Source organism: Solanum verrucosum, unplaced genomic scaffold, assembly GCF_900185275.1.
Source record: "Solanum verrucosum unplaced genomic scaffold, falcon-dt-bn FXZP01000121.1, whole genome shotgun sequence".
Lineage (NCBI taxonomy): Eukaryota > Viridiplantae > Streptophyta > Magnoliopsida > Solanales > Solanaceae > Solanum > Solanum verrucosum.
Window position 1 is genome coordinate 231392 of NW_026020509.1, and position 14710 is coordinate 246101.

The window sequence follows — 14710 nt, forward strand, 5'->3', positions numbered from 1 at the left end:
GTTCAGGGGAAATTTTGACCCTTTTCCGATTATTTAATATTCAAATATAGAGATAACATCTTAATAATTAGATGTATATTTAGATTCAGACGTCTTAATAAAAACAAATGACCCAACGGTACTTTTGGTATGTTATAAGTATTTAAAACTGTCTCTCGTTTAACACTATCATATAACATGACTGGTGGGAGTATATTTTATTAGATTCCAACACATGACAATCTCCATTTCAAAAATACCTCAGATATAGAAGTTCTTTAGTATTATTCTACTCACGCAAAATAGTTATTCAGGAAAAAACAGCACAAACAGAAACTGATTACAACCCAAGAGTGTAAGAATTGGTCTGCATAACCTAACGCTAGAACTGCTCTATGGGGCAAAAGCCTAATAATCTAGAAGCGTACACATAAATAGATTAAAAGACACATAAAATCCTGCCTATGACAGGTTGATAATATTTGCATACAAACAACAACAACAACAAATATAATTCTCTTTTCCCCACCTAATTTCAGAAACCACAATTGCTTTCAGAAAGAGAGGAGTAGACAAACTAAATAAGATGCAGCAGGCATGAAAAACCTTTCTCATTCTGATTGATAATCCTACTTTGTCCTCTAGTCAAAAGAGGTGCCTCAAGTTTCATCAATTTGGTGAACTGCTGGAGACGACAGAAAGATGCTGCAGAAAAAAAGATTATGTTGTCATTCCTACTCAGAGGGTAGACGAGCTCTTCACGCACTAGATAACAAAAGGCATGCCTAATAGCATAGGAAAGAATTATTAAGGATACCTGTGAAGTCTTCAGCTCTAGCTCTTCCCATTCCAGAGATGAATCACTTCCTTCCACTATCCCAGTTCCCGCATATATTAATGCACCAAGACCCTAGTTATTACATTTTATCAGTGTGCCATATATAAAAAATGTATCACTGGAATGCCCCATGCAGAAAGTAAACAAAATGATGCATTTTCACATTTTGTGCCTATAAACTGGATTACTAAAAGGAATGAAGTCAGAAGCAGTTAAAATTGATTCCATAAATGTTTAAAAAAATTGCAACAGTATTGAACGCAGTCATAGAATTCTAAAATGTAAGAGAAATATAACAATGTCAAAATAAAAGACAAAATGCATATAGACCAAGTTAAATGATGACGATAAATAGAAATTCTGAACGCAAAAACAAAATTCAAGACAAGTTGATTACTGAAAATCTAGTGACTTTAAGTAATACATGCATTACAGTGGTGTTTAAAGGTAAGAGCTTACTTGATTCGGGGGTAAATAAAAGATACCAAAACTTGATTGTTAGATCCATTAAATACTGACATTTCACATTAATGTAGCATAGACGTAATTAAAAGATAAATCAACTATAATACATATTAGAAAATAAAATTAAGTAAAAGAACATATGAAATAAGTAATAGATGTTGAAAGCTAATCAAAGAACACAAAATGCACTCTAGTTCGAACCCAATCAAAGAACTCAAAGATATAACAAACACTTAATCAGTTTGCTTTTAAACTTGATTTATAAGCTATAGAATAAGTGAAGTTGTTATTCAATGAAAAAACTATCTTGCATTGATACCAAATATAAAAAAAGTATAAAGAACTTCATAGTTCATACACAACAAAAGGAGACGTCAATTGTAAAAGTTGAAATTTGAATTACATTATTAAGTGAAAAGCAACAATACAAAGACCATACTTCATCATATAATACTTTTTGATAAGGAATTTTTTTTTTTTTTGATAAGGGTATTCATCATATAATACTTAAATTTGACTTAATTTTCACCGGAAGTTTTACATAATACGGAGTGGTGTATTATATATGATGCTTGTAAAATATAGAGGATTCATACCAAAGTAATTTCAGAGTAACCCCAAAGAGAATTTTAATAATTTGAAGAATCTATATATCTGCAATTATATACAAAATATTTACCCCTTTGTTATAAAACATTTATTCTCTATTTTTACATTAGATTGCACAAAGAAAATAAATCGAAAATCTATATTTTTCTCAAAACACTCTCCTGAATAAAATAAAAGCTCTTTTAGGGCTTGTTTGTTTTGAACTATGTTTACTAAATGATCACTTCTTGATAATTTATTGGAAATACATGTAATTTCAATTATCAATTAATTAAAAAATAGCTTAATCAAAATCAAGTAAAAATAATCCAAGAAACTAAGTCCTAACAAGCATAAACATAAAGTTTTCTTATGTCAGACTCCACAAAAAAGTTGTTTTAATTTGACGTAACCTTTAAATCCATTCTATTTCTTTTTGAAAACCAAAAGATTATACACTTTTCATAAGTTCCCAATCATTTATGACATATATTTGGATTTGAAATTATTTATGACATAAAATTGTTTTTTCCCCTAACATATGAAACAATAAACATGGAACATATCTCTTTTTCTATTTTGAAGTAAAGGTAACTAAAAATATGGAGCTTATCTATTATTATTGATACTAAATAATAAAATAAATTTGGACAGAACTAAATTATCATACAGGTTTTTACGTAGATGAGTCTCCTTTTTTTATCAATAGACGTTATGTTTTTAAATAATTAACCTCGCATAAAAAAAATACATCATGTGCTTTTTAATACTTTTTTTTAAAATTCCAACAGCAAATTATTATTATGTGCGAAGCACATGCATGCAAACTAGTTTTGCAAAGTTGCAGGAGATGTACTCTAGAATGAAGGTGAAGAGCTATTATGAAGTATTAACCTCACCTTTTCAACCAAAGCTGACCTTATTCCAACAGCAAATTCACTCTCTTCCCCTCCAAACCAACCAACAGGACCAGCATACATTCCTCGGTCAAACATTTCTGGGAAACACCAGCTGGTTAGAAATCATATACCAGAATGCAAGGTTCAAGAGGCCATTGAGTTGATTCTCAAAGGATTATTAAATTCTTTTTATGAAAAAAGGTAATAGAATTGTTAATTTCCTCTGTTTGTATTAAGACATCGCATAAATTAATAATACTCTCTCACAGTTACGCATCAATTAAAGGCTTATTGTAATGACTAATCACAGCATTTCCAAGCACCAGCATACAGGCCTCATATGGAAGCCTAAGGTTGATACAGATAAACATTTTGTAGCAAGAGGAAACTGGCTTTCCATAGGTGGGTTGAGATAATAAGTGGACATTGTGACCCTTTTAACAACAAGCCAACAATTTTCCATTCTGTTGTCTTTCTGTTCTCTGAACCAAGATAAGTAGCTATCTATCATTTTGTGGTGCAAAAAGAGCTAGTTCTAGAATAGAGTCATCAAAAATGCAAAAGGTGGAGGATTTGTGGCTTAGGTCGCAGGTTCAAGCGACACACCATGCAAAACGAAGCCCGGTATTTAAGTGGAGAAGGGTAGAGGGGCGGGCCCATTATCCACCGAGTTTAGAAGGCTGTGATTGGTCCAAAGGGCGGGTCACAGATGAATTTCTCAGTTATCAAAAAAAAAATGCAAAGGTATACCAACTAGCACATACCAGTTTCTGAAATAAAATCCCGTGCATCTTCTGTAGGATACCCACAAACTGCTGGAGTAGGGTGCATGGACGACAAAATCTTAAACTGGAAAACTGTAGATGCTTAGTGTGGTGTTTTATAAAAGGAAAAGAGGAAGCAATAAATTGATCTATACATATCATCAGCACATCTTTATGGATAATAGAAATTCAAACTTGTAGTTTTTGCCAACTAGGGGGAGTGATTATGAACTAATTCAGGAAGAATGTTTGATGAAATACCAATAGATGCTTCATTCAGTTTTAGTTCTCATAAAACATACGATCCACCAAGAACAAGGAAAACCCACTCTACCTGTCCCAATCAGGGAAAATAACAAAAGTTTGAAGAAACCATAAACAAGGCTATCATGGAAACTTTCCTTGTCTACACTAGGGGTCGTTTGGTAGAGTGTATTAGTAATACTTGCATTAGCAATGTATGTATTAATTATGCTTGCATTAATTATACATAGATTATTTTTATGCATTGTTTGGTTTGATGCATTAAAAATAGAATGCATTGCATTAAAAAAATCATTTACAAAGATACCCTTCATTATTATGGTGGAAAAGATATAAAAAAAAAAAGGTATTGAAGGGCAATTGGGTCTTTAATTGAGTTAATGCATGCATTAAAACCATTGCATTGCTAATACCTAGAAATTCATGGTATTAGCAATACACACCTTAATACACAATAGAGTGTATAACTAATGCAAGCATTAGTTATACATCGGTTGGAAAAGAGTACCAAACAAGGTACTTGTAATACACAAGGCTAATGCATGCATTATTTTTTTTTTGATAAAGGTAACATCTAATGCATGCATTATTTTTCTTGATACACTCTACCAAACGACCCCTAAAGAGTCTTGTAAGGCCCTGCATCAACTACAACTCGGTAAGTAATGGATGGAATTGAAGGCGTTAAGACATACCTCATCATCTTCAGCCTGGAGTCTCCCCCTCAATTGAGCGTTAAGATGCTGAACTCTTCGAAATTTTCTTACTGCTTTCTTTGGTTCAATTAAAACGCTTGAACACACAGCCTATCAAATGAAATAATGTTAAAAGAGACTCCAGCTAGTTTTATACAACATGAAGGGTTCCTGAGATGTCCTAAAGGTGGATTGGAAACTACAGAAATTCCAATGCTGGAATAGTTCAAGTTTGACATACAAAATTTTCAAAAACGTCAAAGCAAATGTACATGTCACCGAACTAAAATGAACAAGTGCAATCCCCCAATTAGATATCTCAGAAGTTCTATTTCCCATATCAAATGTTCTAAGGATTCTGTTCAGAAACCATTTAACCAAGTTTACCTCCAATCTTCTTCTTATCCACTCCCGTACTATAGCAAACTCATTATGGTCCTTAGCACTGTGGAAGAATCAATAATACACCAATGAAAAACAATAAGTATGATAATGACATAAGTGTTTTATTTATAGAACACAAAGAAGAAAGATGAACCTGGATAGTAAATCCTGTTCTATCTTAAGATCTAGAAGCTCTGATCCACCCCTAACCCGTGTTCCAGCTAGAGCCTCAGTAGAAATGATGAGGCGGTCCCGATGAAATAGCTGCTCTGGCTGTTCAAAAAAGCACAAGTAATAAATACAACTATTCCATCTCCTCGCCATTTCTAACAAGTGTATAAAAAATCCAGGTATTTTGCTACCACGGCTAATAATTGGCACTTGAAAGATTCAAAATTGAGTTTGATGCTTTGGATCAATAGAAGGTGGTGGGTATGGGTTCTCATTACTACAACTTTTATAGATGGAGCAAGAAATTTATCACAGGAATCCAGTTGTCAGCTGTACAAATGTCTTGCTAATCAGCTAGCCATCAGCAAATTGTGTAATTACTAGTATTGTAATCAAAGCAAATATTTAGAAAACTCAGTTGTCAGAAATTTAATAAGATTCTATTCTGAAATTCTCGAGCACGTTAAGAATGGTTGTGGTCACTGTTCAGGAAATTTAGCTTCATATCCTTTCAACATAGAAGGCGATGCCTTCATGATTTCATACTAGAAAATTTTGAAAATTTAAGCATAATTAACATATTTCTTTTTTGACTTGCCAGATACACCATCCCAGAAATTAATACTGTTTGTCTCAATAACTCTTTGTATAATAGATGATATAACGAAAGCTGCAATATAGAACAATTCAAATGTATTTTTTCTTCATGTGAAAATAATGTCATTCCACCTGGTCGATGCACCATAATCTAAGGTGGCAACTACTTCGATAGGATGCATACCAAGGAATTGATGGGTTCGATCAAGTGAAGAACATATAACTGACTACACAGAATTTCACCTTTTACATTGCTTCATGACACCATTTAGGTAATTAAAAGAAAGAGTTCCGACTTACAGTGTTTCCAATGAATGCCGGCGAATGGGGAGGTTGCAAACAGAACTGATATTCATTTTGTCCTTCAACCTGCAAGATTTAACCCTCTATATTTTAGCAAAGAGATAATATGCAAGTGAACTATTCAAAAAAATAAGGTGGGTAATGAACACCTTTAAGCAAGTAAGCCATGTTAGCGGATCAATATCTGCAGCTGTCACAACTCTGGTGCTACGAGCAAGTACCACCTGTTCCAAGAAAAGGTATGCACTTCAAAAAACCACCTAGACTTACTTATTATAGACCCATATATTAATGTATGCATCAGAGTATCTCATTTTTGTTCTATAGTCATCGATAATAAATAGGAGTACTTTATTTACCAGATAACAACAATATTTTAGTAGAATATAAGGTCAAAGGCTCAAAACTGAAGACCTAAGTGATTAGAAGACAAGTGATTGACAACCTTGATCAGTACGGGGTCATTTCTGCTTATTATTTGCAAAGCACGCTTAACAGCATGGTCCCAAGACGCTTTATCCGGCACATGAGTATTGGCAACTATATGCGAATAAGGAATTTTTTTCTCCACTGTCATAGGAACGGAGGAAAGCTGCATTCAGAAATGTAGAGTTAAAAAGAAAGTTGATGAAGAAAGGAGAAGAATTAGAATAAAATAAAACAACCAAATCACAATGGTTAAATGAAGCAAGAAGGGGAGACCTGCCATATTGTGGCCCCAAGTGCATCTATTGCCCTCTGGTATGTCCATGAGGCAGCATTATCCCATGCAATAGTTGCAGCAATAATTGAACTTCCTTCAAGCTCATCAAACTCAACCTGTTATTTAGCATCTAAGGCAACATATCTAACAAAAAGACCCTAAGCAATGAAGAGATGAAAGTCAATTCATTTACCTGAGGAACCATGAAATAAAATGAGCCAAAAGCACTCCATTCAGAAGCTATAGTGGTTGTTGCATCAAATCGGATTGCCCCATAAGCACGAATTAGTGGACATTTCTTGGAGAGGAACCTTTGGAAGAGAGAAAACAATGCTATAGTTCAGAACATAACCAATGAGTTCAACTAAGTCCTCTGCTTAAAAAAAAATTCCAGATGATCCAATTCTTGCTAGCTGAATAATCCTTATACATTCTTGGTTCTCTTTTTGTTGACATTTCTCTGAAGTTTTGTTCCAACAATGTGATTATGATAATACATTTCAAGTCCAGTTTATATTTATTCGTGAAGTTAGCAGCTCCAGATTTTAAATTGTAATTAGTGAAACTAACCTTGCATGAAACATCATTAACCATGCCCCTAATGCTTATAAAAATAAAACAAGCTAAGCATAATATGAAAATAGCCCTAGCGAATCATCAATTCAAATCACGTCGCAACACAAAGTATAGCAAACCACAAATCCATCCCCCCAAGCAATGCGGGACTCTAAGATCACAAAGAAAGCTAGGGTAGAAACAAAACAAAATCGTAATTCGTAAAAGGATGCAAACAAAAAGGAATTTAGAAAGTTGGGTGAGGTATGAAATTACCTTCTTATAGCACGCCAATCGTCTAATGAAAAGGGACGTAAATGAGTAAAGAAGACAGCAGAGCCAACACCAGCTACACTGACCAATTTAGTATGAGAAGAAGTTTCGTTGATGCACACTTCAGAAGCAACAGTTGGTGGTCTTCGACCGGAGAAGAAGCAGCGAGGGAGGAACAGATGGTTCTGCGCTTGAAGCCACTCAAGTGCTTCAAACTGCGCTTCAATCGGCACCTTCAATACCCCATAACAATTTTCACAAATTTGTTACTACATTTTTGATGAATCAAAATCAACATAACATTGTACACCATAATACCAAGTACATTGTTTTTTTTTTCTCATTCCGTCTGCTGCGTAGGAAGTATTTTTCCAGCGTTAAATACATTTTTTTTACCATGTATAGCTTAAATTATTTTGAAACAAAATTCCCCATTTATAAATGTTGCGACTAGCAACTAAGCAATTATTTTAAAATAAACAAATAAACTTTTGAATATTATGTAAAATAAGTTATAAATATTTGTGTGTGGTAGCAAGAATTGGATCATCTGGATATTTTTTGCATTATAATTTTTTTTTTCATTAGAGTTATTTGTGAAAAGATTTTAAAATTTCCTCCTCCTCTTTCTTTCTCCTTTAGCCGTAACACTTTTTCCAACTCCACCAATTTCCGGCGATATCACCGTCGTCGCCCCTATTGCCGTCCACCCTTCTCTTCTCTCTCTTTTCTTTAGCCACTCCTACTTCCCCCTTACCACCATCGTTTTCTAGCGAAATTTTATTTTTTCCAATAAGGTTCGATCCCTACATATACTTATGTCAATATAATCCAACAATACATAATCATATCAGTTAAGGAATTCTAAAATATATTTTAGGTAACTTTATTTTCTTCAGCCATGGTGATAGAAATTCATAATTTTCCGGTGAAACCTTATTCATCTTCCTCATACCAAAACTGGATGGAGAGAAAACAAATTACAGTTGAAAAATAGATTGAGGGAGGATTGTCTTGTTGAAGCATTGGGAATAGGGGTGTACAAAACCGAGCTGAAAATCGAATCAAACCGCAAACCGAGTCAACCCGAAAAAAAAACCCGACTAGTGGTTTGGTTTGACTTGGTTTGGTTTTGAAAAAAAAAAACCCGACTATATTTGGGTTGGTTTGGTTTTAACTAAAAAAAACCAACCCGAGACCAAACCAACCCGACATTATATATGTAACTTTAAAATTTTATTTTATACATAAAAATATTTACTTTGATATAATTTTTAAATATTTCTTATACTTTTTCATAGTTTTTATCTTTTAATATATTATTTCAAGTTTGAAACTTAGAATTATGAATGAGCCAATAAAGATTATAGTCCACAAATGTTGGTAATTATAATAAAGTTTAAATCAAAATCAAATTAATACTAATGCAAAAAGGAAATCAATTCAACACTAAGAATGACAATAATATTGAATAATTGTTCTTTAGTTTTACATTGATTTAGACAATTAAAATACATAATCTAATTTAAATTTCCTTTAATATTTAGTCATGTAACTAATACTTATTAAACTTAATTTTAGCATGATTTAGTACTTTTAAATTATGATCATTTTCATTATGACTTGTTAATTTGCAATATTTGTTTTACGCGATTTCATTATTATTATTTTTGTTGGATATTTTAGTGTCATTAATCATATCATATTGTGTTATATTTTGAAGAAACATCTTAGATAGTTGTATTTTGATAGGACTAAAGAAATATTTGAAGTTCAAGTAAATTATATGTTTGTATGAATACTTTACCGGAAAAACCCGAAACAACACGAAAAACCGAAAAACCGAAAAAATCCAAAAAAACCCGAGGTTGAAAAACTCGAGTTTTATTGGTTTGGTTTGGTTTATAAATTTAAAAATCCGACACAAATGGTTTGGTTTGATATTTGAAAAATCCGAACCAACCCGGCCATGTACACCCCTAATTGGGGACATTAAGTAGGCATTTGCCATGTGACACCATATCACGATATGAAATCGTGACTTGAAATCAGTTTGCTTATGTGATTTCATGTTGATTCCATCTCATGATTCTATATTCTCCAAAAATCATGATTTGAGATTTTTATATACAAAAAATGACCCCACAAATTTACATTTTATTAAAACAACCTCACATTTATATCTACTAAATAAAATTTATAATCACATCATTACTTTTTAAAATTTATTATTACTTTAAATTTGGTGAATATAAATGATAAAGTAGAAATTGATTTGGTGAATATAAATCATGATATTACGAGCCCTAAGGTTGGGGTTCCACTGAAGAGGAAAAAGGAGGGGTTGTTGTAACATCCCGCACCTAGAAACGACTATGAAGAGTTTAAATATGAAAATATTGATTTCTGGAAAAAATAAGGAAATCTGGAAATTTTGTCTAAGTTAAGAAAGTGAGTTTTGGCCATTTTCAAACGGCCATAACTCCTAGATCAGGAGGATTTAGGAGCAGCTCTTGATATGGTTGGAAAGACCTTGGAGATATATTTCCAACGCCGCCGAGATTGCATGATTTGGACATCGTATGAGTGAGATATGCCTTTCGAAAGTTGGGTTGTTGGATTGAGGAAAGTCCCAAACCGGATTTAGGAAAGGGCAAAGTAGTCTTTTCTCTAATTAATTTCCTAATTTGATTTTTAGGGATTTATTGGCGTAAAAACATGACTTAGTCAGTTTGGAGAACTGAGAAATACGCTTAGGGCTTGGAGAAGAGAGAAAAGAAGAAAGAAAGGGAGAAAAAGGCAAGACTTCGTCAAGATCATCCAAGCTTGCGAGTGAAATTCGTCGGGGGTGATCCCTATTAAGGTATGTGAGATCTTTTCGTGTGGGGCTAGTTCACCCACACTCTCATCTTATTTCTATTCAGAGAATGGTTTTTGATTGAATGAAAAGTTAGGGAGTTCTTGAAGAGCTTTGTTGAAATTCGTTAAGTTCTTGTTGGTTGAATTGTTGATGCTTGGGGGTTGAGTTGATTTATGTTTCCGGGCTGTTTTCGAGTTAGATTGGTTGTGTATTGAGGTTTCAATTGATCCTAAGTGTTTGGGGAAGGAACTAGGGAAGATTGGAGGGCTTAGAGATGAAAAACGGAGAAGAAAAATTGAGAACACCCGGGTAACGGGGCTGGGGCGCCGCGCCAGCCAGCGCGCCCCAAAGCAGCCTCTGAGTGTTGGCCTTGGGGAGCCGCACCAGCCAGAGCGCTCCACAGACTTCTCTGAAGTTTGGGGCTTGGCAACCCACGCCTCTCAGAGCGCTAAGGATGCCAATTCACCCCATTCTTCCTCCCATCTTTTCGTACTAGGTTCTAAACGATGTACCTACGTTTTCTAGTTGAATCCAATACTCTAAGGTACATCTAAACATCATGAAATCATCCATAAACATGAGATCATGAACCTTGAATCCATAATTCAATTCAAGGAAAGTTAAGATCAAAGTCAAAAAAGTTAAGAGTCAAGTCTAGAAGTTAAGAAACAAGTCAAAACAAAGTTTCTTAAAGTTTTCAAGAGTCTTTAACAAACGTTTTAACTTCGTTTTTAGGCTCAAGTTTCAAGTTAAGCAAAGAGTAAAGAGTTGAGTTCATTTCTCAAAAAGCTATAAGGGGACTAAGTATTCTCAAAGAGTTTATAAATTTTTTCACATTTGAGCAAGAAAGAGAACATCGATTCCAAGAGAGCTTTTAAGCTAAGTTTTGAGTAATTATCTCAATTCAAAGAAAGAGTTTTGTTTTTACAAACATATGAGCTAACTATATTTTGGGAGTAGTATTGAGCACCGATATAAGGACGCGAGTTCATATTAACTCAAGTCTCCATAAACCATGTGGCCATCATGGGTAGTAATGATCATACTTTTTAGATGACTACATAAGATGCTTTTAGCAAACTAGTGGATCCACTAAGTTAAGCGTTCAATATGACGGCAAAGTATAAGACAGTTATGGCAGCGTGGGCAAGACGATGTATCACCACTTAGGCTCATAGTGGTGGTTGTCGGTTAGAGAATCTCCCACAAAAGTTATATTACTTTTATATTTAAGTAAAGTTGAGTTTGCTATTGCTTTATATTTAACGAACTAAGTTGTTTACACTGTTTTACAAGCTTTATATATATTGCATGTGTCTTATTGCTTTATATTGAGTTCAGTTGTTCATGAGTTAAACAGAGCCAATGTAAGTATTCATTTGTACTCCTTTCAAGCTTAAGTTGTGGTTTAACATTTCAACTCGCATACTCGTACATTCAATGTACTGATGCCAGTTGGCCTACATCGTCTTATGATGCAGACGCAGGTAACCAGGATCAGTATCCAGCACGCCGTTGATCTAGTTGAGCACTCCAGAGTCAGTGGTGAGCCTACTTGCATTCTGGAGGAATCTTTTATTTCGCTTTCCTAGTTTTCTTTATTTGGATATTGTGGGGTCTGTCCCAACATCCATCCAGTATTATAGAGGTTTCTTAGACAGTCAGACAGTTAATATTGAGTCTCTTATCTATGTTATTTGCAGATACTTTATTTTGAGACATAAGTTGTCATTTTGGCTAAGATGTTATCATTTAAACTATTGTATTGAGTTTATTCTGTTGACTTAAGTCTTCCGCTGAGTTAAGTAAGCCAGGCCAAGGGTCCGCTTGGGGCCAGCAATGGTCTTCGAGTGTCGGCCACGTCCAGGGTGTAGGCTCGGGGCGTGACAGTTATCGTGGGGTGGGTGGGTTTTTTAGAAAAATCTTTTTTTTTATTCTTTTTAGTTATTAGTTAAATAGACTAAAATAATTGTTTTTTAGAATTTCATTTTTTAAATAAATTTTTGGATTCAAATGTCACATCTTATAATTTAATTCATCAATTTGTCATGTACAACGAGTGTAGTACACACATCTCATATTTTTGGCTGATTGTCAAAACACATGTCAAATAGGTATCAATTTTAAGGGGCATAAATATTCAATAAATACAAGTCTTAGTTGGGATATTTAAACGTATTATACGGACAACTTTATGAAACTACGAATAACTTGAGACTAAAGGTGAATATTTTTTTGTCATATACGTATCATTCCCCTCTATTGACTTACGATCGATGGATAGCAGTAGGGGTGTACATAACCGGATTGGTTCGGGTTTTTCAAATATCAAACCAAACTATTTGTGTAAAAAATTTAAATTTATAAACCAAACCAAACTAATATAATTCAGATTTTTTTGGGTTTTTCAACCTCAAGTTGGTTCGGGTTTTTCTAAACCAAACCAAACCATTGTGTCAAATTTTTAAATTTATAAATCAAACCAAAATAATAAACCTCAGATTTTTTCCAGATTTTAGGATTTTTTCGGTAACGTTTGCATACAAACGTATAATTAACTTGTGCTCCAAAATATTTCTTTAGTCCAACCAAAATACAATTATCTAAGGTGCTTTTTAAAAAAATAACACAAAATATGAGATGAGTACTGATGACACAAAAATATTCAATAAAAAATAATAATGAAATCATCATATAAAATAAATATTGCAAAGTCATAATGAAAATGATCATAATTTTAAAGTACTAAATCATGTTAAAATTATAAGTTTAATAAGTATTAGTTACATTACTAAATATTTAAAGAAAATCAAAATTAGATTATGTATTTTAATTGTCTAAACCAATGTAAAATAAAAGAACAAATATTCAATATTATTGTCATTCTTAGTGTTGAATTGGTTTTCTTTTTGCATTAGTATTAATTTGATTTTGATGTAAGTTTTATTATAATTATCAACATTTATGAACTATAATCTTTATTGGATCATTCTGAATTCTAAATTTTAAACTTGAAATAATATATTAAAAGATAAAAACATATGAAATAGTATAAGAAATATTTTAAAATTATATCAAAGTAAATATTTTTATGTATAAAATAAAATTTTAAAATTATATATATAATGTCGGGTTGGTTTGGTCTCAGGTTGGTTTTTTTAGTTAAAACCAAACCAACCCAAATATAGTCGAGTTTTTTTTTCAATACCAAACCAAGTCAAACCAAACCACTAGTCGGATTTTTTTTTCGGTTTGACTCGATTTGCGATTTGGTTCGGTTTTCGGTTCGGTTTTGTACACCCCTAGATAGCAGTATAGCACATATTACATATACATGTTGTCATTTTAATATATTACTTTTCGTTTTTCGAGAGTTAATCAATTTAAGTTTGATCGGAAATTTGCACATGAAATCTTCATTATTTTTGAAATTAAATTTATATATTTTTAAATTACGTAAAAGTATTATAAGTCACAATAATTGATAATTCAAAATGTTGAAAATATTAATGAAAAATTTACTGTTAAACATAGACTTGTTTCAATTTCGATATCTGAAAAGTATTACATAAAATTAGACGGATGGAGTATAAAAATATATCGGGGATTTACCTCGAGGCGAATAATGCCGGAATTGTAAGGCGGAGGATCGGACTTAATCATGTCGGAGATAGCGGAATTGAGAAGTTCCATAGCTAATGAAAGGCTAGAAACTGCAGGCAACGATCGAGTTTCTACGGTTCCAATAGGAACTGTTGGATCGCCTTGGCATCCATTCATCGACATTGAACAACGCTGAGTATATCTCTGTTTCAGTTAAGTTACAAAATATACAATAATTTCAAAGTCAGAGGATGAAGAAAAACAGAACACACAAATTGTAGAATTGATACACTATGTCCTACTTGTCTACAAGTGTTGGAGAAATGAACAGATTGTTTTCTATACGAGAGCCCGTATTTCATCAGTGATAATGATTCAAGTTCCATGAACTGCACAGTGGAGTGCCTTGTACCTACAGCCATGGAGATAGAGGGTGGGAATTGATATTGTTTTAGGGATTTTGAAATGAATACAGAAAATTAAATAACTAGTCTTTATATACACAAAAAAGTTTAATGTTGGCCATGAATCAGTAACAAATGGGCAACAACTACACATCTTAGCTGCTATATTATAACATAGGCGGTTCAAAACTGAATCGAAATCGATAATTTGAATAGAAAAAAAGTTATTGGTATATTGATAATGGATTACCGATTTCGGTAATGGTTTTGATTTTTTTATTACTGAATTATCTATTCTTAACCGTTTTAAGTTTTTTCTTAACGGGTTAACCAATAATCTAAATTCAGAGGCGTATCCAGGATTT

The 14710-nt window shown here is 33.1% G+C and overlaps 1 protein-coding gene across 1 annotated transcript; it reads right to left on the reverse strand.

Annotated features, from left to right (window-relative positions):
• Positions 1 to 556: 556 nt before the first annotated feature.
• On the reverse strand, positions 557 to 14363 carry LOC125809770 (isochorismate synthase, chloroplastic-like). Its single transcript, XM_049489371.1, has 15 exons — positions 14244 to 14363; positions 13951 to 14145; positions 7482 to 7711; positions 6844 to 6961; positions 6650 to 6766; positions 6393 to 6539; positions 6097 to 6171; positions 5945 to 6013; positions 5031 to 5149; positions 4880 to 4937; positions 4493 to 4603; positions 3534 to 3618; positions 2770 to 2867; positions 797 to 889; positions 557 to 661 (listed from the first exon to the last, which is right to left on the reverse strand). The coding sequence occupies exons 1-15, from the start codon at positions 14361 to 14363 to the stop codon at positions 557 to 559; spliced, it is 1740 nt and encodes a 579-aa protein (XP_049345328.1).
• Positions 14364 to 14710: the final 347 nt, after the last annotated feature.

Excerpts from the sequence above, each read along its gene's own strand:
- LOC125809770 (XM_049489371.1), bottom strand. The coding sequence starts at position 14,363 with ATGGCTGTAGGTACAAGGCACTCCACTGTGCAGTTCATGGAACTTGAA. Across the intron at positions 6,767-6,843 it reads TTTATTTCATGGTTCCTCAG|GTTGAGTTTGATGAGCTTGA; the intron begins GTAAATGAATTG and ends GCTAAATAACAG. Across the intron at positions 6,540-6,649 it reads TTGGGGCCACAATATGGCAG|CTTTCCTCCGTTCCTATGAC; the intron begins GTCTCCCCTTCT and ends TTCTGAATGCAG.